Source organism: Teleopsis dalmanni, chromosome 1 (genome assembly GCF_002237135.1).
Source record: "Teleopsis dalmanni isolate 2A chromosome 1, ASM223713v2, whole genome shotgun sequence".
NCBI lineage: Eukaryota > Metazoa > Arthropoda > Insecta > Diptera > Diopsidae > Teleopsis > Teleopsis dalmanni.
This window is the reverse complement of record NC_051846.1, coordinates 71,300,761-71,323,813: the sequence shown is the minus strand read 5'-3', so window position 1 is coordinate 71,323,813 and position 23,053 is coordinate 71,300,761. Positions and strand designations below refer to the sequence as shown.

Here is a 23,053-nt window from a genome sequence, read left to right as displayed (position 1 = left end):
GACATATAATACCACTAAGTGATCATACAAGGCTAACTGATTTCTTACAAAAATGCGCCGTCTTTTATACGCAACCTCTTGAACTTTTTGTGTAAACTACACAAAGCTTTGACTTGATCTTAATTGAACTTGATGCAATTTAACACTTTCGCACAAAAGCTTTATTGTGCATTTCTTGCGTGAGGCCCAAAATAAAGCTATTTTGCTACTCTCTGTCCATTTTCCTGTTTTCCTTTTTAGCCGCCTAGGTATTGCAACCACCTGGAGAAGACTGGATGCTGTAACGTTGACATGTGTTTTCAAACGCTGTTTGTAAGCAACGGCACACCTTTTAGTCACGACGTCGACTGTTGGCATGCCAAGCTCTTCTCGTTTTTTCTTTACATGCGTTGTCGAGCGCACCTTGGCGTCGAGCGTAATGCCCAGATATTTGGCTTCGTTGGCGTGTGGAATTTTTGTGGCATCGATATGAATTGGAATATGGTTATAATTTCTCAATAAGAAGATTATATGAACAGATTTTTCCTTGTTTAGCTTGATTCTCCATTTTTTTGCCCATGAAGCAATTTGGTTGACTGTGTGTTGTAAATTAGCCGTCGCGTCTTCTATATTATTTTCGATTGCTAGAACCGCAGTATTGTCTGCAAATGTTGCTGTAACTAGTTGGTTTGCAAAGTGTAAATCTTGTGTATATAGAAGATATAGAATGGGCCCAAGAATGCTCCCCTGCGAAACGCCTGCGTTAATCTTCTTTAGTGCTGAATGTGCATCTTCATATTTAAAACTAAAGTACCTGTCGTTTAGATACGATGATAGCAGCATACAGTATTGTACAGGCAATAATGACTTAAGTTTATGAAGTAATCCTTCATGCCAAACCTTATCGAAGGCTTGTGATTCGATTCAATGGCATTTACGAATACATGTATTTGGTCGATGGTTGAGTGGTTTTTCTGAAGCCGAATTGATGATCAGGAATTAAGCGTCTTCTCTCGATTATTGGTAATAAACGCGCTAGTAGTAGTTTTTCAAAAAGCTTCGATAAGGTTGGCAATAGAGATATTGGCCTTTATGAGGATACGTCATTGGGAGAATTCACCGGTTTGGGTATCATAATTACCTCAGTGAATTTCCAAAACATGGGTACATGTTTCAAACGGAGGCACCAATTAATTAAATCGCATAGGTAGATGATGCAGTTATTGGGTAAGTTTCGAAGAACTTCAGCCGTTATTAAATCAAAACCAGGAGATTTTTTGAGTTTCATTTTTAAAATTTGTTCACTTCTTCCGTAGTGATTGAAACAATTGCAGTGTCGCCTTCGGACCAATTTGTACTTCACCCAATAACATCTTGGCCTACATTTGGACCAAGATGTAGGCCTGCAGCTTTCCACAGAGAGTAATCATTATTTTTGTCTGCCGTAAGGCCCATCAGAAAACTATTAAAGGTATTATTTTTGTATGATTTGATGGCTGTGTGTAACTTTTTAGTTCCTCGGTTTAGTTGCGATTTAATTAACGGACATCTAGTTGCTTGCCAACGTTTTCGCAGTTTTCGCTTCTCAGTAATCTTTTTTGTGATGAAAGGTGGGTGTGTTTTTACCATGTAGAGTTTTAAATCGTTGATAAAATTTTATTTAAATAAATGAAATTATTTAATTATTTAAATAAATAATTAATAAATTAACATTTTGTGATGTGCGTACAGACGTGGTGCTGAGGTATTTATTATATTTCAAATTTATTCGATAATAATTGCATTTAATAAATTTATTAGTAGGAACGTCCATAAAAAAATATATACTGTAGGTAAGCGTGCTGGGGGATAATTCCAGGTAAAGTATTTATATTTATGTCGATGTAAATTTTAATGTACTTCATTTCTTTCCGGTGATTCGACAATAATAAGGTGATGGTATGTAGTTTGGAAATTTGTACAAAATTTTCATCCTAACAAAGTATCTACAATACAATGCCTGTTTTGATGAATATTAAATGAAAGTTTTCGCATAGAATTTTAATTAATCCAACTAGATATAACCGATATCTATATAAATTTAAAATCGAAAGAAACTTTTTTTCGATACATTTATTTACAATTACATTTCGATAAAATTCAATATGGGTTTAAGAATGGGAAAGCTTCAAATCAGTGATTTTGTACCGAATTTTTTTTTGTTTCTAGTAATATCGTATGTCATTGAATTAATAAATAAAATTTAAGTACAGGCATAATAAAAGTTTATAGCTCCGATAACACTAAAACCGGATATCACTACCAAAATTGAATTTTTTTGTTTTTATATCAATGCAAATTGATATTATTAAGGTAATGATCCGAAAATACAAAGGTAATTTTTAATCGAACGAATCCTTGAGTTAACCATATACCTGATATATAGATAGGTAAATTCATGTAGATATGATTCATGTTCTAGTTCTAAAAATAGCACAGTAAGTGCAATAACTGTACCTATACGAATAAAAAACAATAATTGATGAAACTCGAAATAGGAATAATACAAATTACGTATATGTTTGTAAATAAATTAACACGCAAGTTCCCGTTTCAAACGTGGAGTTTGTGCACAATTTTAAGCTCTTGCAGTTCAAACAAGGACAATTATATAGCAAAATGTTTGCAATGACCATTACTGAAGTGTAGTCTCTTTATTAAAAAATCAGATTTTGGATTTAAAAATGTCCTCGGTATAACCCTTTTTCTATTTTATTGAACATTTTCAAATACTACTTAAACAAGGCTTATTCTTCGGCAAGCACAAAAGCCACCTTCTTAATTCCTGTTTTATATGTATAAAAAATACATCCAATCTAAAAACCAATTTTTTTTATTTACAAATCTTTTCTTTCTTTTCTTTTCTTTTTCTTTTCTTTGCGTGTTTTTTTTTCATTACATATTTATGTATTTGCAGTCGTTTTGCTCTGTTTTGAATGCTTGGGTTTATTCTTTAGTTCTGTTAGTTGCCTATAAGGAATCCTAGTATTTCATTAGACAGACTCAACTGGCAATTCGCGTATAGTGTGATATCCAACATACCGGTCGCCAGGTTCTCTTTCCAAAATGGAAAGCCTAAAAATGCACTGAGGACAAAGAAGCTGGGAACAGAACTAGCTCTTTGCTAACTCAATATAAAACGGGAACTATTAATGATAGTTAAGGAACTGTGGTCTCACAATTAAGGAAATGTGCCAAGAAAAGTCAAGGAACTGTGGTCTCGAAAGTTGCACTGAAAGATGCAACTGTCGAGAAAGATGCAAGAATAAATATCTGAAAGAAGCAAGAAGTGACAACAAAGGCAACCAAAGCCTTTATGACATGTTGATCCATTGCTGGTAAGAATTGGGGATGTACACCAAATTCACTGCGATGGATATACACAGCAATAATCAGACTTATGGTCACTTACGAAACAATAGTCTGGCAGAACTGCACAAAACAGCAAATCGTTATCAATACACTCAACACATTACTTCGATTTGGATTGGTAAGCATAACAGGAGCAATGAGACGTCATCCATAGCTATTACTCCCTGGTGTAACTATGGTTTAATTACTAAAAAATTTAAAAATGATCAACAGTTAGATGATATTTGTAAAAAAATTTTACCAATTGGGAAAAAAAATGAAAGCATTTTCTTTCAGAAATTGTTTCGACAAACACATTTACGATTGGCACCATTATCAGGTAGTTTGAAATTAAAAAATTTTTAACAATTTATTATTATTATTCATGACATTTTTATAATGACATTTAAAAAAATTATAAACAATTTGTCAGTTAGTGCTTAATACTGACTTAAAAAACAAAAGGATGGGAAAGAAAAATTAAAGCAGGATTTAGGTTCATTGGATCTGACCAGAGCCAATTATCTACAGAGAAAAAATTATATCAATTTATTAATTTGGCTTCCGTAAAATAATATTTTTCTACCCAAGAAGACATTCCGGCATTTACTGAACCTCAAAGTTTCCGTAGTTGCAAATTAATTATTGACAAAAAGTATAGTATATATCATATAATAGATATATAACAGTATATATGATAGAATACAATAGATTCCATTAGAAATAACTGGTATTATCCGCATGATCAGACTTAAGTGGTGAAAATTCGACCCGATGACGGTCACTCAAATTACCATGTGTTTATGATCGTAGACGGAAGTGAACGGAGTTGCATTTGACATTGTTCTGTAATATTATTTTTATTGGACATTATTAAGATGTTAAATTTTTATATAATTCTATAAATCTGTACCCACAATTTCCGAAGTTGTATTTTCTAATAAACAAGCATTAAAAAAAACATTCTGTTCTTTTTATTTTGAAAATCAATAAAACTCTGCCGAAAAGTGTACCGAAAGTAAAGCTGCATATAAAAGGCAACAGCGACGTCAAACAGTTGATAGATATATTTTACTACATCGACTGAATGTTCACTAAGCAAGGTTCGCTTTACGAACTTCTAGTAGCGATTAGAACTGGCAGAGTCGAAATCACTAAATGAGATCTTTAATATTCAGCCACAATTCAACAAATTGTAAAATTGTAAAAGAACAGGATCTTCATGGTCATAAGAACAAATGGCAGAACATAAAATGTAATTGTTGTGTCACATAGTTTTATTAAATAATTTTATCCATCGCTTTTAATTTTAGTTTATCTGTAAAAGAAAAACTTAGAGGTTAGAAATTTTCTCACAAAATATTAGCTTTTCTTAAAGCATAACATTCTTGAATAGAAGAATCTTATATTCAAAGATCAAAAATTATAAAAGTTCAAACGACTTGCTCAGTTTTTGTCCAACAAACAAAGTAGGCTCCAGCAAAAAATGTAGTTGAGGCAGTAGATAAAGAGATAAGGCGTAGAGCAAACTTTGTCTCCAGAAGAATGACCAAGTTAAGGAAGCACTAACTGCACTTGATGTCGAAGATTACAGACCTGCATAAGGTTTCTAACCGATAAAGGGTTGTTAAAGGGTAGCCAAAAAGAAAAAAAGTAAAAACAAGTAGAAAGAAAGTAAAAACAGTAAACAGTATTTGCAGTCCTAACTACGCATTATGGATAGAATTTAAATTCTGCTTTTTAATAGGCCACAAAACGTTACAGTTACATATAAACGATTACTGATAGATATATTCATTAATAGGTTTATTTTAGCAAATATTTTAATTGATTTGCTTATCCTACGAATTATGACCAAAAAAAAAATAGAAATTTGAATCCTAGAATATGAATGAACCGTATTGTTATATTATAAAGAATATTAAAATAGTAAAATAATAAATAACAGTGAGAAACCCATAGCTAAATAAACTGTACTCAGTTAATTTATTTTTAAAAAAATTCTAAAAACCGTTTTTGAAATATGTATATATTTGGTATTTAACAAAATTTTATAACTAATCGCACCTTCTACTTAAAACAAAAGTAAGGTAAAATTAAAAAATTATCGCATACAATTAATAATTAATTTCAAAAATAATACCTTAGGACTTTTTAATGTCACTAATAAAACAGGTTGAGGTTGAGTCTATATGAATTAAATCAAAACAAATATTTAAGCTAACACTTATCAAAATATTAATGCAGCTTATTTATTTATTGCATTATACTTTAAATGTGTTGTTGAGACAGATTATAGATTAGATACCGGTTGATAGAAAGTGGAATAATAGAACTTTAAGAAAAGTAAAAACAGAGTTTCCATTTCATTTTTGAAAATTATCAGCATTTGATTTGAAGTGATTTATTAAAATTTGATAAATATAATATAACTGGTCGTAATATATTTACTCTTTTTTAATGAGAACTCTTTAAATAAGACCATATTCTTTCTCTGAATTTCAATTAATTTAATGATCTGTATTAAAAATAAAAATTGTTTTTTTAATCAATTCTTTTTAAATATATTTTAAAATAAAATAACCTGAAATTTTTTTTTTAAATAAATTTAGTTCTTTAAACTATTTATCAAATGATTAAAGTGGTTTAACTATGACACAACTTACGTCTTCGTCTGTCAGGTATTTTGGATACTGAATGACCTACATAGTCATATTCTGGTGCTGTTGGCATGTTTGACTGTCGAAAATACTTCTGATCCTCAGTTAGTTGCAAATGTTCTGTTACTTCTCCTCGGAAGTCGGCTTGTGAAAAAATTGTCTTTTCATTTTGTTTTCGAAAAATGTAATAGAGTTTTCATGCGTTAGCCATTGCTGCATCAAGTCCATTAGAGGCCAGTACCATTTTTTCCTTCGAATCCGTATTCGGTAATTGTTTATAATATTGTCAAACAGATCAACGCCACCCATTGTTAATATTAGGCATTTTCTTCTCTTTTTTGATATAGCGTTGGGTAGTTTGCATAGTAAATGTTTTGATGTGGTTTGATGCTACTGCAACTACAGCATTGTCGGCGTTGTACACTGCGTTTTTCATTTAGAACAATCAGTTTGAATGACGTCGAATATAACCGTATGATTTTTCGGTTCTTGTATTCGGGATAAAAGAGATAAGACTATACTTTCTCCTAAAGCTACATTAGTTTTTTCAATAGCTGCTGCATTAGACTCAAAATGAAAGAGGTAACCATATACTGAACAGAGAGACCAATCAATTATCATCTGCTCGACTTTTGACATTGTTGCGTTTTCGCAATACCTAACTTCAAGACTTTGTGTGCTGTACATACTTCAAATATATCAAGTAGCTTGCAATAAACTATGATGATTAAGATATAGGTAAAATTTTCTCCATATATATAAGAAAAACATTAAGTTCTTAGTTCTATTGTAAAAAAACAAATGTAAGCACATAAAACTTTTGATTAAATTTTAACGAATTTCTACATATCACATTAAAATTGCTGAATTTGGCTAAGTTGTCAGGTAATGGGTTAATACCGTAATTGATATATGGTTACATTTACTTTCTCTTTTGAATTATCTCTTACCTTCTGATACCAGTTTTACTTATTTGCGCCAAACATAAATATGACACGCGCCAAAACCACGTTCTGACATTTTCATTCGCTATTATATTTTGCTATGCAGAAATGTATACATGCATATACATTTTTTTATAAAATTTCTACATAACGTATATATTAAATTTTCACGGTTAAATTAATTCATAATGATAATTCAATACCTTATGAATTTCTAACTAGTGAATTCACTAGTTTAATGTTTGTTTTAAAAAAATTCCACAGTATTTCTCTCCGTGCTTTTATTTTATTGCAGAAAAACCTCAAGATTAACAATAGTAAGTGTTTTTTTTTAATATTAATTTTAATTATAAAATTTATGTGGGTTTAAATTTGTATATCAATTTTCGTCCTTACAACAGTCATGACGGGCTATCTTGGCTATCCAGGTTATCTATTTTGCTGACACAAATGAAACTAGAAGATTAAAACGTTATATCATATCATCTAATCACATATTAGACCTGCTTTTAAGAATTTCATATAATCCTTTTAAATTTCCATCAAATGCAACTTTACTTTATATTAAAAGCCACAATTAAACTAATGTAAATAAACAATGTATTTTAAGTTAAGACCAAATATTGTTCTGTAGAACATTCTGTATATTTGCTAGAATATTGCTCCCATGATTGTTAATATATTAGGTCTGTTCCACGAGCTACTCGTAGTAACTTTGAGTAGCACTATGAATACACAAGTGCGTTCCACCAGCAAATTTCCGAGTAAATGAGAGCATCTGAGAGAGTGTAACATCCCTGCCGAAATTTAAAAATGCTACACAGACTTTACTCGTACACTTTATTTCAAGTAAAATTTGTGTTGATGTGTGGATCAGCTGTTTTGGTTTGAATTTAAGTTTTTATATTGTTTATTTCTGCGGCACTGGTGTTCTTACCAGACTTCACATAAAGCTGTTTCATGAAAATCTGTGTAAAGAGCGTAATTTGGCACTTTATTTGTGTTACGCTCTCAGTTTGTACTTTACTTGCGTTTTACTTGAGTTTTATTATGAGTAGCTCGTGGAACAGAACTTTATATATCACTTGCTTAATGTCAGTAGCTTAGATAGATCACAAATAAATAATGATAATAGGGGTATTCTCGATGTCTGTTTATTTCACACACATTTTACAAAAACAATTCCCTTATATATAATTCTGCACTTGATTTGCAAGACAATATTCAAGACCATACTTTCACTATCAATTACCTCTTGCATATTTGATTTTCAAGACTCTATTGTGAATGATACTACTTTTTTTACTGTTCGCTGGGCAATACTTTAGCAAAACAATCGTTTTTTGCAAAGAATACCTTACAAGAACGGCAACTCCATTGTGAACTAAAATTTGTTTTTTCGCACAACAACAATTTGCCGTAGAGCTCTTGAAAGTGTTAGTGAAAAGTGCACTAACACCAGCTGAAATCACTGAAATTTTTCACCTTTTCACCTTTTTCCGATGCTTCGAGTACTTTTGAGAACGGAATATTTCAAAAAGTTTACCATGAAGAGTGTAAGAAAGAGTGTGGTTTTGTTTTTTGGTTTTGATTTTTTGAGAGTAATATAAAATTTCGTTGCGCCAAATCATACAAAATTTACTGCGCAAATATTTAACAAAAAGTAGTTAAAATTTTGCAAACACTTTAATAGCAGTTACCAAAAAGTAGGTATAGCACAATTTTTATACCAAAAATTAAAAAATATACGTCCATATGTTTGCTGTCAAAACTGCAAAACAGACAGTATTTTAACTCTTTTTATAAGGGTACGCATGTATTTCCTGTTAAAATTTTTTAATAGGGTTCTAAATACACCTGACTATAAGCAAAAGCTCTTGCGTGTAACGCATTCATAAGCTTAGTTTTCCACATGATATTCAGTTGACTTTTACATATAAATTAAGTTTTTACTTTAATAATTTTTTGCTTTTAGTTTATGTATATTTAAATTTGCAATTAATTTTTAAAAGTATTGTAATTATTATTCTGTTAATTTTGTATTTGTAAAAATCTGTAAAAAATTATAACCAATATATAATGGTGGATATGCCTCTTGGGGAACCGACATATAAACTCGGTAACGCACCTTTATGCATACCTCTTGGGTGGTGTGGAAAATGCATACCAAATCTTGAACTTTGGTCGAATAAACTACATAGCTAAATAAACTAAATGTAGAAATAGGAAAATACAAGGGATGTAAAAAATTTGTTATAGTTCTTTTTTTAAATTTTCACACAATAATGATGAAAGAAAATTAATTTTCATTTAATTTCTATGCATATTTCTAATAAAACAGTTTAACGAAAGTATTTTACTATTTATTATAAAATATTAGTAAGTGTGCATTTTATGTTCACATTAAGATAAAAATATTTAAAACATAAACATAAGGCGCTACATGATAATAATCATATCCCAAATAAATTTATGTTTTTAAGGTCATTTAAATTCTGAAGAAAATATTCATATATTCTATACATAATCAACACAAATAAAATAAATGTTTTTAATTTTTATATTATGTAAAAATTTATAATATTCATCAAGCAGATGAACTAAAAATGTATAGCATATATCTCGTTTAAATCTTGCATTAATTCTTGTAAATAATCAAGTCTATTTCATTTCCTAACAATAATAAATTATGTAAACAACTTGTACTTCTTTTAATTAAACTTAGCTAATATTTTTAAATACTTTAGTATTTATATATAAATATATTTTATAATCATAATATAAAATTAAAATTTTTCAATATTAAAATTTAAAAATTGTTAAAAATTATATAAAAACATATCTTCATAAGAAAAACGCATAAATCCGACAATGAATGCGCATGCACCCACTCTTATCAATAGATTTTTCGCTACTGATCACACACTAATGTACGTAAATTAATAATAAGTATTATTCACCACATACATTTAGAGCGGATGCCCGCACATCCTCCCTTATCAACAGATTTATTGTTACTAATCAATTAGAAATGCATGCAAGGCAATAATACGTACCACACATTTAAAGGGAATGCGCGTACACCCTTCCCCATCAACATATTTTTTGGCACTAAATTTAAAAATTAAGTCTTCGCAGAGAAACACAATTTATCATGGATCACTTAAGTGCTGCCGTATAAAAAAGTGAATTGGTAGTAGCTTCAATCTTTGTTATTAATTTCACATCAAAACGGTATTTAATGCTATTATATCAAAATTGATTTTGAAATAATGTTTTACACTCTCAAAAAATATTTAAGAAAATATAACTCATTAAATAAGAAATATTCAAAACTGTTTGTTTTTATTTAATTAAAAAATTTGCTTCTACAAAAGTTTGTTGCCGAACGTAATAAATTAAAATACTATAAAATTCATATGAAAATAGCAACAAAAATTAATTTACTGAATATATATTACATTATTAAACAAACTAAACTGATTTAAATTAATTGATTCAAATTATTATATATTAATTTATAAATTTATTTATCATATATTACTTGTTACAATATATATTTTGTTTACGTAATGTAATATTATTAACCAAATAAGGAAGCATAAGTTTTTTATATTACTAAAAAGTTAACATATGATTAACAAGTAGTAGCAAATTATTATACTGCAACCCCAAAAAGAGAGCAATTTGATGTTATCGTGGTAAGATCACATGTATTTAATACGTGTGCCGAAATGTTATAAAAAATAAGTTTTCAAAAACAATTTCAAATGCACTCTCACGAAGTGGGCGGAGTTTCCGTTCTTGTAAAGATATTCTTTGGAATTCAGCATTTTGAAAAATTCAAAATAATGGAAAATTTGGTATAACAAAATTGTATAAATTCAATTCCAAGAACTGTAATGATTAGTAAATTATTAATTATTAAGTAATGAAAGCCTTTTAGATATATTGGCTTTGCAATATGCGTAATATTGTTTATATTAAACAAAACCTAATGAGTCAGCGGTTGGATATGAGGACGTATATTAATGTCAGTATTTTATATGACATGAATTAATTTATATTTGTTATAAAAGTTATATGTTTAAAATAGTTTAGTTTCAAATTGTCATTATAATATACCAGAGATAATGTGTAATTTTGTTATATTTGATAATTCTTTATTGTCATTTAGCAGTAAACTGACAACAAGAGCAGAAATGTTTAATCGCTATAACACGTTGGCTTCGGACATTCTTTCTTAGTTTTTAAAAGGGACCCATAAAACAAATGAATTTTTTAATCCTTAATCAATTTAAGCAGTTAAATATACTAATACAACGCTTGACTAAAACATAATAAATTACTTTAAATTAAAATGATTTCAAAACATTTCTTTATAAGTCGGTAGGCGATAAGTTGACATATGTGTTAAATTAATGATGTTGAAAAAAACAGTGTACTTTTCAATTAAGAAATAATTCAAGAAATATTTAGTGAAACTTGAAATAATTTAAATATTTATGATACAATTGTGAAAAAATACGCATTAATATATATTTTTAAAAAAAATCTTGCTTTTTCTACGTATATATTTGTGAAGAGACTTAATTATGTTATTGTGAATTGAACACTTTTGGTATTTGGTATTTTTGTTGCTGTCATAATATTTTTAATCATCAAAACAAAGGGGAGTATGTAGAAGAAAAATATTTTTTAGGTCGAAGCAAATATCAAAATTCATTTTAGATAAAAACAGCACTTATATCCAATTGTTTATATTAAAAAACTAAGTAGAATAGAATTGAAATTTTCAATTAGTCGTACCTAAAGTGTAAACAACTATATTTGATTAAATAGTATTTTCTGGAAATACGTGTGCAATTAAATAATTATGGCTGATAATTATCTGCAGCCAGTGAATAATCACTTTGACTTAAATGGTGAAGACTTAGAGGATGTTGATGATGATATTTTTCTGAATAGTTCTCGCACTAATAGTCGAGTCTCTGGTCATAGTAGCACTGGTGTTAAAACGCGTAGTACAAATCCTTTCGAGGACCAAACGCAAATATATGCAGAAAAACGTCGTCAAATTGAAGCACGTACAATTGATTCCACACAGAAAAGTTTAGGTAAGTGAATGTTCACATTTGTATTTGTAGACCTAATGTATTAAATAATATTTGTATTATTTTTTACAGGGCTTTTATATGAAACTGAAGAAGTGGGAAAGGCTACTGCTATTGAACTCGCAAAACAAAGGGAACAATTAGAGAAAACATCAAATCAGTTAGATGAAATCAATTCCACACTACGTTTTAGTCAACGTCATTTAAATGGATTAAAAAGTGTTTTTGGTGGACTGAAAAATTATTTAGCAGGAAACCGTGATCCAGCACAGTCTCCACGTTCAACTCTGTCACCTACTGGTAGTCAGGAATCAACCGCCAACACAAATACAAACAGTGGAATGCCAAGCGAGAAAGCTGCAATGTCACCAACAGAGCGTTATGATGATCATCCTATAAGTCGCATACGCAATGACTCTACTATATATCAGCAAAGAGAACAAATGCAACAACAAAGACGCAATAACCCTTTCGAAATGCAGTTGGAAGCAAATCTCGAAGAAATGTGTGGCAATTTATCACGCTTAAAATGCTTAGCTACAGACTTAGGTGGCGAAATTGAGTCACAGAATGAACTATTAGATAATATGAATTATAAAATTGAAGACGTTGATATTAAGATGACTAAGCAAAATAAAGAAATGAATAAATTGCTCGGTAAGAAGTAGAAAACAAAGATAGCGTTGCATACTAAATTCGCAATTGTTGATTTAATATTTTATTTACATTTTGTTTATAAAACACAATAATATAAATCATGGATATAAGAATCTTCACTCTCACTATAAGAAACTTAGCTTAGAACTATCATTATTAATCAATTATGAGTTATTTAATATATCAGAAAGTATTCATTATTAATATCGAAAGCTGCATGAAGTTATAACAGAAATATATAATTAATGCTGGTTGCTTTTTGTATTAAACACTACCAATAAAATTTTGATATTTTTTTTGAAGAAAATAATCGTTTTTTCAATTACGGAAATTCTGTATAGTCATCAGCAATATTATCTGTGGCGTTGAAATTTATATCAGGCAACTCTATAGTATATACGAGTAACAGATAAAGATACTTATGAGGAATATTTATTCAAGAATAATATAATTGAAAAAACCAATGCTAATATGTGTTGAACATAAAAGTAAAAAAGTCGAATAAATATTAAGAAATTTGAAGTCCGTTTAAATTCAACTATCTCGATAGGGTATTTAAATATTTTCGTATGTATACTAAAATAATAACAATAAATAGAGGACGTAAAACTAGGAAAATATTTAACTCAATATTTTTGATTTTTTATTATAGACTTATCTTCCATTTCGTGAAGATTTTTAAATCTGCTTCTAGAGTAGGGAAGCGCATATAGCTCTCTTGACATTTTAATTAGGAATTATGTGAGCAGAGGTAAGTATGTATTATAATTTGAATAATATAAAAACAAAAATTCTTTTATATATAATATATACATATGTAAATAGAAAAACTTTTGTTTTTGTAATACAAACAAAATAGTATGAAATCAAAGTTCTCTTATAGTTCAAGTAGCTTGCGTTTTATATGACTTCATTTTAGTTGTTTTTATTGTATTAAATTAATAGCGGTTCTTGAAATTGAAGTATTTAGAACCACAACAACATATTGTGATTGATTGAAAACAGAAAGTAGTATAGGTGAGTAAGACCAAATTAATTCTTAATTACTGATTTGATTCTTTATTTATTTATAGATAATAAATGTGGTATTAAAATCTTTAATATTTTGTAGAAAAATTTATTATTTCTTCAACCAAATATTTTTACATAAAAAAAATATTCTTCGTGTTTTTTAAAAAATAAAAACAAACACTATTTCCTAATTCCGAAGTATTATATTTGTTTGCAGAAATGTTTCCGCTGTTGATCCTGGCCGAGTTAACAGAAACTATTGTTTTGTTTTCAAAGCTTTCATTAGTTTTTCCAATTTCATGGCTTTTTGTAAATCACCAGCGATTTTAAGTTTTCCAGACATAAACGCGGGAGCTGGTTTTAATTTGCCCGCAAACATATCAAAGAAATTTTGAGATTTCATTGTTAGCGTGGCATCAGGCGTATGTTGAGGTGTACCATTGCCACAAGAACCAACACCATTCTTCAAATCTAAATACCAAGTACCTTTTTCGTCGCCCTCAATATTAAACTGATAAATAGCCTGAGTTTTTGTTACAATATCTTCTGACAAAAGTGTGCTGATTTTTTCAAACACCTGTGGTATTTTGCCTTTTGAAGAAGCAGAAGCAGGGGCATCTATTGCACCACCTTTTGATTCCTCTTCGCCATCCAAGAAGAAATCAGGCATCAGTTTATCTGCGTTAGCCGGATTACAGGCATATTGCGTCATATCTTTAACTCCTGCTTCTGCAAGTACTTCATCGTCTATTAGAAATTTACCAGTGCTAAGACGCGGTTCTTTTACAAGAACCGCATATGCAGAATCTGCCATTATTTCAGGTTTTCGTGACCATTGTGCACTTTCCGCTCCTGTTAACATTTCAATTGCAGCTGTTTGTATAGCAGTACGCGGCCAAAGCGCATTGACGGCAATGTTTTTATCCTGAAATTCCTGTGCCATACCCAACACACACATTGACATGCCATATTTAGCCATTGTGTAGGCAACGTGTGGTCCAAACCATTTTGGATTTAGATTAAGTGGTGGCGAAATATTGAGTATGTGTGCGTGATTGCTCTTTAATAAATAGGGTAAACATTCCTTTGATACAAGAAAAGTACCTCGAGTATTAATGTTATGCATCAAATCGTATCGTTTCATCTCAGTTCCAAGTGTGGGTGTTAAAGATATTGCACTAGCATTATTTACTACAATATCGATTCCACCAAATTTACTTACTGCCTCTGATACAGCAGTTCGCACTTGTGCCTCATCACGCACATCTACAATACATGGCAAAGCTTTTCCACCCGCCTTTTCAACTGAAAATTTATACATTCAATCATTTGTTTGGATCATTTTTACTAATATAAACTCACTTTCTTCAGCAGCCGTGTAAATAGTGCCGGGCAATTTCGGATGTGGTTCGGCAGTCTTAGCACAAACAACTATATTTGCTCCATCTTTAGCGCATTTTAATGCAATTGCTTTTCCTATACCTCGAGACGCGCCGGTTATGAGTAGAGTACGTCCCGCTAATTTTCCAGTATTAATCATTCTGATAATAAATATTTAATGTCCAATTTAATTTGAAGGCAGTTTTCTTAAGTACTCAAAGAACTTTATACCACGCCAAAGAGAAAGTCCAAAGTACAATATAAACATATATATCAAACAAGAGAAATCTACTTCATAATCACAAGAGCAACAACAAACGCAACAAATAAACCACAAACAAAACAAAATACAAACAAGTGTTGTGATCTAACGTCACAAAAACATATTAATGGCATGATCACAATGTAATGTAGGGTGTTCCGAACAGGGTTAGTTCGCTGTTATATATATAACATAATTTTGAATCAATATCCACATATTTTTTTTGTATTTTTAAACTAGAACAATTCGAAAAATATGTTTAGTATAATACGCTACACTGGAAAAAATTTTAGTATGTGCTGTAGATATTAAGTAGTATTTAAAAACACGAAAGTCAAAACAAATACTCCATAAACACAAAACTAAAAATAAAAAATGATGTATATTTTTGTGATTGTTAATTCACATAGAATGATACCTTTGTTCCAGTATCTTATATTACCTACATAATTATTACTTTATTAATACATACTTTATTACTCTAAATTATTGTCAAAATATATTATCTGTGAGTTAATATACACCTTTAATCTAAACAATTCAGAAAATTTTCTAAAAACTCGTTCCAGCAGCATTATAAAATATATAATAAATTGCAAAATTTGGTGCGAAAATTTTATGGTCTGTTTGCTCAATAATAACAATTCATTATTAAATAATGTATCATTCACTGTAGACAATGAAATATGTTAAAAATATATTGATTAATATCAGTTATTCAATAGCTGAGTTAGGCTGCGGTTACGTTTACAAGTTACGTTTATAAGTAATCATATGTTAGTTATTATAGTTACTAAGAACTATTCGCGTGACGTGGTGTCTCTCTCGTGCGAATACTTGATTAAACAAAATATTTTGTTTGAAATTCATTCGTTCGTGTACAATCAAAGGTAGAAATAGTAAAATTGAGAAGTTTATGTTGTTTTCATGTTACTTTAATTTTATAAATGGAATAAACTCGATAGACATATATGTAACATATATACGTCAAAACCTTCTGTTTCCTTCAGGAAATTTAGAATAAGATTTACCTCATTATTAGTCCACTTTTTGTTGCCACATTTCCAATTTTTAGCCAGAAGATCAGACGTTGTTGGACGTAAAATAAATATATAATCAAACAATTGCGCAAAACAATCACAAAATCAAAAAAAACTTAAAAGTTTCGCTAAATATTGCCCAGCAGACAGTAAAAAAAAGTAGTATTATTTACAATAGAGTCTTGAAAACCAAATATGCAAGAGGCAATTGGTGTTGAAAATATGGTCCTGAATATTGTCTTCCAAATCAAGTGCAGAATTATAAATAAAGTAATTGTTTTTATAAAATCAAATAATTTTGCATATGCAACGATGCACAGACATCGTGAATACCCCTATAATATAAGAATGCAAACCATTGTCCTTCTAATATTCATTTTTTTCTTGTATTAAAATTAATTAATTTTCAGTGTTTACAATTTTTATATATTATATTCCACATAACACAACAAAAACTTATAGCAAAAAATGGCATTTTATATAAATTAAGAGTAATGTCAATTTTTTTGAACTAGACTTAATGGTGTTGTTTTAAAGCTCTGAAAAAAAAATTACCACTAATGTAACCGAAACATGCGACGTGTTTGTATGAAAAAAAATATGTACGAATACACTAGATAAAATTCGCATGTAATGTAACCACAGTATTAATTAAATCAGATTAATTTCTACATACATTATATTATGTGCAGTTTAAACACATATTCCTTGTTGCATTACAGTGAACATAGTGTAAATATTGGTTAATATGGGGCTACTTCCTGAAACATTGTTATCAATACTGTAAAAATACGTGCATTGTGTGAATAATTTATCTAAAATGGTTGATGAAACGTTGTTATCAGAACTGCTTAAATACCTTCATTGAATATTTGATCAGCATTTGATTTACCTGTGACATTAGTTGGTAGATTATTGTAAACTGCAGTTCTATTGTGAATTGGCATAATGTAAGTCCAATTAAGCATTGCGGGCAAAGAATAGTTTGATTGCGGCTTTTTTTGTTACTTTTTGTTGTGAAGCGCATTTTAGTTGAATGTAACAAAAATATCGAAAATATTTTTATAATTTAATAAATATGGAGCTTAATAATGCAGTAGAAGAGTCATGCACTGTTTTAAAGGACCCAATATCATTAGTGTAATTTGTTTAAAGAAAATTTATGTAAAAAAATCTAAAAATTTTATGTACATGTGTATTTATAGTATAACTGTATACCGATAAAATTTCTAATAACTTTGTTATTTTCAAAAAGTATTTATAATTAATTAAACTAAAGCTGTGTTTTGTTTGTTCTTACAGTCAACTATTGAGCGATGGCGCTAATTTCGAAATTAGCACTAATGCGGATGAGTACGAAAATAATATGTTCGATGAGCTCAACATTGGCTCTGACGATGAGAATGAAGATAGCGAAACTATAATATCTCAGTTTCCATCGCCTTGGACACAACCGTTTGTGGAACTTAAACAAGATATGGTAAAAATATCAGATGATATTCATAAGAAAATAACTGCTGTTGGTTGTAAGGAAAAAGGTTTAGTTCCGGACAACGCACGTGTATGTATAAAATACAATGCTTATTGGGAAGGTGACAGTGTCCCATTCGATTCTTCCTTTTTACGTGGAGCTAAATTCACTTTTTATACCGGTCAATGTGAAGTCCTGTCAGGTTTGGAAAAAGCTGTTCAATCTATGTATCAAGGCGAGAGCGCCACATTCATCATACACTACAATTTATTATTCCATGAAATGGGTTGCCCACCACGTGTTAAGCCAAAAGCTGATGGTCTCTTCATTATAGACGTAATTTCCTTTGATTTGATAGGAAATCTTACTGCAGATATGAGTATTAAACCCGAAGATCGTAATAAATATACTATAGTTGTCGAAAAAGTAAAAGATATACATTTAAGAGGTTTAGATTTCTTTAAACAACAAATGTACAGAAATGCCATATCTGCGTTTCAACGTGCTGCCAACGTACTAAGCTATTGTAGCTTACAGAATGAAGATGAGGAACGTGGTCAGAAGTTATTTTTGATTAAATTGTATACAAATTTAGCGGTATGTTTCAATAAAGTTGGTGATCCAAAGAAAGCTTGTATAATGTGCAGGGAAGTACGTAATTTAGACAAACAGAAACCGTCGTGCAAAATTCTATTTCAAGAAGGCAAAGCCCTGCGTATGCTCGGTAAGTAACGATATAAAATTACTAAAAACGGCTATAACAAATAAATATTTTTTAATAGGTGAATATGAAAGAGCTCGTAATATTTTGGCAAAGTCACTTCTCCTAGAACCTATGAATCCCGAAATCAATGCTGAATTAAAATTACTTAATGAGCAATATGAGCAGTGGCAACATCAAGAAAAAAATATTTGGACAAAAGCACTAGGAATGCAGTTAAAGGAGAAGTCTAAAAACGACGTTGAAACTACTAATAGAGATCAATGGGAAGAAATAATAAAAAATTTCAAAACTAAATCTAACTTAAATGACTTTAAGTTACCAACCTATTTGTCAAATGATGATATGACTTTGATCAATGAACTCGCTGAGCAGTTTGAGTTAAAAGTCCGTGTTTCTACTTTGAATAATACACGCACTTTGTCGCGCAAATAATATTTGAAGTGAAATAAATTACATTTGCTTTATAACGATTTTGTATTGTTAGTATACTAATGCTTGTAAATGTTTATCTTTGCTTGTAAATGTATATGTAAATAAATTATATAAGTACATATATTAAATATATAGAATACCACAGAATTTTAGTAGTGATAAAAAATGCCAGTAGTAGTTGGTAACTAATTCATGAGTATGTTTTATATAGTTTAATAGAGAGATCATTGTTAAATTCTCATATAAAGGTCTAAAGCTAATGACATATTTATTAAGAACTATAACTGTGTATTAATATAGATATAGAAGAAAAAAAAATATGTCAAGTATATACACATTATACCAACTATTTTCAGAACTTAAAAATAATCAATCAAAAAATTCAATATATTGGCATTTTGAATATCTGTAAATGACTTATTTATAAAAGGTATATTAATATAAACTATTTGAAGTATATAGTTATATATATATATATTCTTTTTTTAAACTAAATTAGTACACCAAAAATATGCTTTAATTTTAATAAACTAACTCTATACTTTCAAGTTTGTTACGAGTATTAAAATCTATAAATTGTCATAAATACTTTGTAAAAGTTAATGCAAATAAAATGTTAAAAGTATATAAAAATTCTTTATATGTAATTATGGATTTATTTAGACATTAGTTTATATACTTCCGTTTATGTTGTAATCAATTTTGAAGTTATGAGTTTTTAAATATGTACTAGTAAGATACCAATTCCAAGAGATGCAGCTCAGCATGTTTCTAAGAAGAGATTGCATAATTTGAAGGTACGTTAGCTGGTTTTTGAAAAAATTAAGATACAAATACCCATGTTTTGAGCTAGGAAACTACTGTTGTTTTAAAAAAATGAGCAATGTTTGTAGTGCCTACAATTACAATATCAAGCAAACACTTGAAGAAGATAAACTTCAAGCAAAATGTTCTAGCGAGTGCCGAGCAATGAGAGTGCCGAGTTTTAGTATTCCATCCGATTGCCAGATCTACACGTTACAAAATGACCTATCAGTAGAGGCGAGGTAGACTTCTTAATCCGTGGCTTCTTCCTATCCTCATTGATTTAATCTGTTCTGTTTGAAAAGCTAGTATAAAAGACACTAAATGAAGACCCAAATCAAATGTAATTATTGTTCTAAGAAATTACATATCACCTCTGCTCAACTCATCGATTAGGCAGATGTCAAAAATGTCGTTATTATCCGGAAAATGTTTCAAATTAATCGATGAATACTTCGATATTTCATTCAAAAATGTATCACATTTTGTTCCAAATTTTATATCCTATGATCACACCTGCTACTTACCTAATAGTCAGTTTTTTTTGTCATATATTTTATAATGATTAATTGGCGAAATGGGAAGCAGCAAAATTTGGTCGATGAACACTATAATGATCCGTTAGTCAGAAGAAAAGTTAAAGTTTGAATTGCTAGGCGATTATTCTGGTCAAGTCCTTAGCAAGAATTTTATATATTAAATGATGCTTTCAGATTTTTCAGTAATAACAAACATTAATAATAAAAATATATATGTTAAAATGTAGTTTCTATATTCACTTCTTGGAGACTTCAGCAAATCAGGCCCCACCTTTAGCTAAGTGCCTGATCCTGCTCACCCTTTTTCCAAAGCTTTTAAGAAAATAAGATAAAAGTTTATATTCCTAACAAAACATAAAAATAAAATATTTTTTGTTCAAACGAAAAATATTTATTTACTGCTTTATGCCCTTATACATTTTCATATACATTTGAGTGAAATTAAAATTTTTTATAATGAATTTACTTTTTTTGTGATTTATTTTTCTTAAGCGTTGACATTTTTACAATTAAAAAATTTTGTTTTGACAATTTAACATTATAATTGTTCTTATATAATATATCTGCATCAGAAACTATAATAAAATAATTTTTAAGTTTATATGTATGTTTATACATATACATTTACAGATATATAACTATATGTATATATTTTCTTTGTTAAACACAGTAATAAATAATTTGGTAACATAAAGCTTAAATTTAATTTTACAAATAAATTCTTTACATATTTTTATATGTTAATTTTAAATTAAAATTATTCATATCAAATATTTTTTTATGGTTTTTTGTTTTGTTTTGCGCTTAAATTTAGAAAATTAACTAATTCACATATATGCAAATGAAACTCTTTTTCTTTATAGTTCTTTAATTTTTTGATTATTTCTATTCTGATATAAGGTCTCTTTAAATTTTTCTTATACATATTTAAATATTTTCATTTAAATTATATATTTTATAAACTCTTATTTTTGCTTTTATTTAACATTAATATATTATTTGTGTTAATGTGCATTACATATATTTTAACTAGACATATTTGTTTTATATTATTTATATTATTGTTTAATATCTATTTTACTGCGAAATTTGATTTAATTCTTATATTAGTTAAATATAGTCTATTATAACTTAAATATTTTTATATTAAAAAGAAGCTTATATTTGGCACTTAAAATAACCCGAAAACTAAGTTAAATATAAAAAACAATTTTTAAAAAATAAACAATAAGGATTTCTATAAAAATCAAAGTTTAAAATATTCTTCGATTTAACATTGACATATTCCATGGTATGTTAATAAAACTTTTATTATTTAAATCGTTTGATTATATGTTTTAATATTAAAATTATATTTTTACATTTATATGACCTTCTTTTATATACAATTTAATCTAATTATATATATATATTTATATTTATTTCATATATATATTTATTATTTACTTGTTATATGTATATTATTTTAAAAACATATTTATCGCGTTTTCTATATTATTTTTTACTTTATTTAAGTTAATATGTTTTACCTAATTCATTATTTTAATTGAAGTTATAAATTTTTTGCATAATTTAACTTTTTGATTATATGTAACTCATTTGTTTATATACTTTTTTCAACTAATTTCTGTTACTAGGCAGGATGATAACATTAAAACAATACTTGGATATGTTGACCTGTGTTATTATTGTTAGGGGGTGTGACACCGCGATCGTCGAGTCTATTGTGCCCCGACGTTATTGATTGAATAATATAAAATTATTTTAGAAAATAATATTTTTATAATATTAAAAAAAAATTTGAGAATCAATTGATTTGAAATATTTTAATCTATTTTGTTCATTTCATAGATCTAAATAATTTTTTTCAAATACAATTTCATAGTAAGGGATAGTTTTTATATTTCATAAGTTATCAAAATTATTTTTCCAATGTTTGTATGATTTATGAATAATATACATATATTTTAGTAGCTCATCTGCCGGTAGTGACCGCAAAGGTATTAACATTTATAAAAGTACAGTAAAGAACATATAATAATATTAAAAAAAAAAACAAGAATTTAAAACAATTTAGTAAATTATAAGTATATGTTTAGTAGTATTTTTATTGAATACTTAAAATTATTATATACAAATTTAAAAGTCTAACTAAAACTGTTAGTTAAGAAATAATAAAGCACTCCTGATCTGAACAGATCCGAGAAACACTGTTCAAGTTTTTCAATTACTAAAAGTAGTATAAGGGGATATCTATATTTACGATTTGTTTTATTTAGACTGCCAGTTATTGTGGATTTAATGAGAGGGAATGAGTAAGAATGTGTAAGAATGGTGGGATTTGAGATAAAGGAAACTAACATAAGGATGATTTAATTGGGTTTTGGGGAAGTTTTTTTAAACTCAAACATAAACATTTAAATTAGATAATATATCAGATTCTTTGATAACTACATTGAATATAGTCAAAGTAATATTATAAATTGTATATATTTTGGGATTACGTTGTATATTTCTCCTTATAAAAAAAACGTCAAACAATCCATCAAAATTTTTAAAATATATATTATATAAATGGTTTTGATTAAATATAATTTTTTATTTATATATATATTAATGTATTTTTAATACATATTACTATTAAAA

General features: G+C 28.5%; 3 protein-coding genes across 3 annotated transcripts; 2 read left to right on the top strand and 1 right to left on the bottom strand.

The window, feature by feature from the left end:
• Positions 1–11,544: 11,544 nt before the first annotated feature.
• LOC119666187 (soluble NSF attachment protein 29-like) lies at positions 11,545–13,016 on the top strand. Its single transcript, XM_038075470.1, has 2 exons — positions 11,545–12,090; positions 12,160–13,016. The coding sequence occupies exons 1-2, from the start codon at positions 11,850–11,852 to the stop codon at positions 12,753–12,755; spliced, it is 837 nt and encodes a 278-aa protein (XP_037931398.1). The 5' UTR covers positions 11,545–11,849; the 3' UTR covers positions 12,756–13,016.
• Positions 13,017–13,880: 864 nt separating this feature from the next.
• LOC119666186 (hydroxysteroid dehydrogenase-like protein 2) lies at positions 13,881–15,475 on the bottom strand. Its single transcript, XM_038075469.1, has 2 exons — positions 15,118–15,475; positions 13,881–15,060 (listed from the first exon to the last, which is right to left on the bottom strand). The coding sequence occupies exons 1-2, from the start codon at positions 15,293–15,295 to the stop codon at positions 14,012–14,014; spliced, it is 1,227 nt and encodes a 408-aa protein (XP_037931397.1). The 5' UTR covers positions 15,296–15,475; the 3' UTR covers positions 13,881–14,011.
• Positions 15,476–17,400: 1,925 nt separating this feature from the next.
• Positions 17,401–19,223, top strand: LOC119672909 (inactive peptidyl-prolyl cis-trans isomerase shutdown-like). The gene is made up of 3 exons (XM_038084076.1): positions 17,401–17,577; positions 17,740–18,632; positions 18,691–19,223. The coding sequence occupies exons 1-3, from the start codon at positions 17,516–17,518 to the stop codon at positions 19,062–19,064; spliced, it is 1,329 nt and encodes a 442-aa protein (XP_037940004.1). The 5' UTR covers positions 17,401–17,515; the 3' UTR covers positions 19,065–19,223.
• The last annotated feature ends 3,830 nt before the right edge of the window (positions 19,224–23,053 follow it).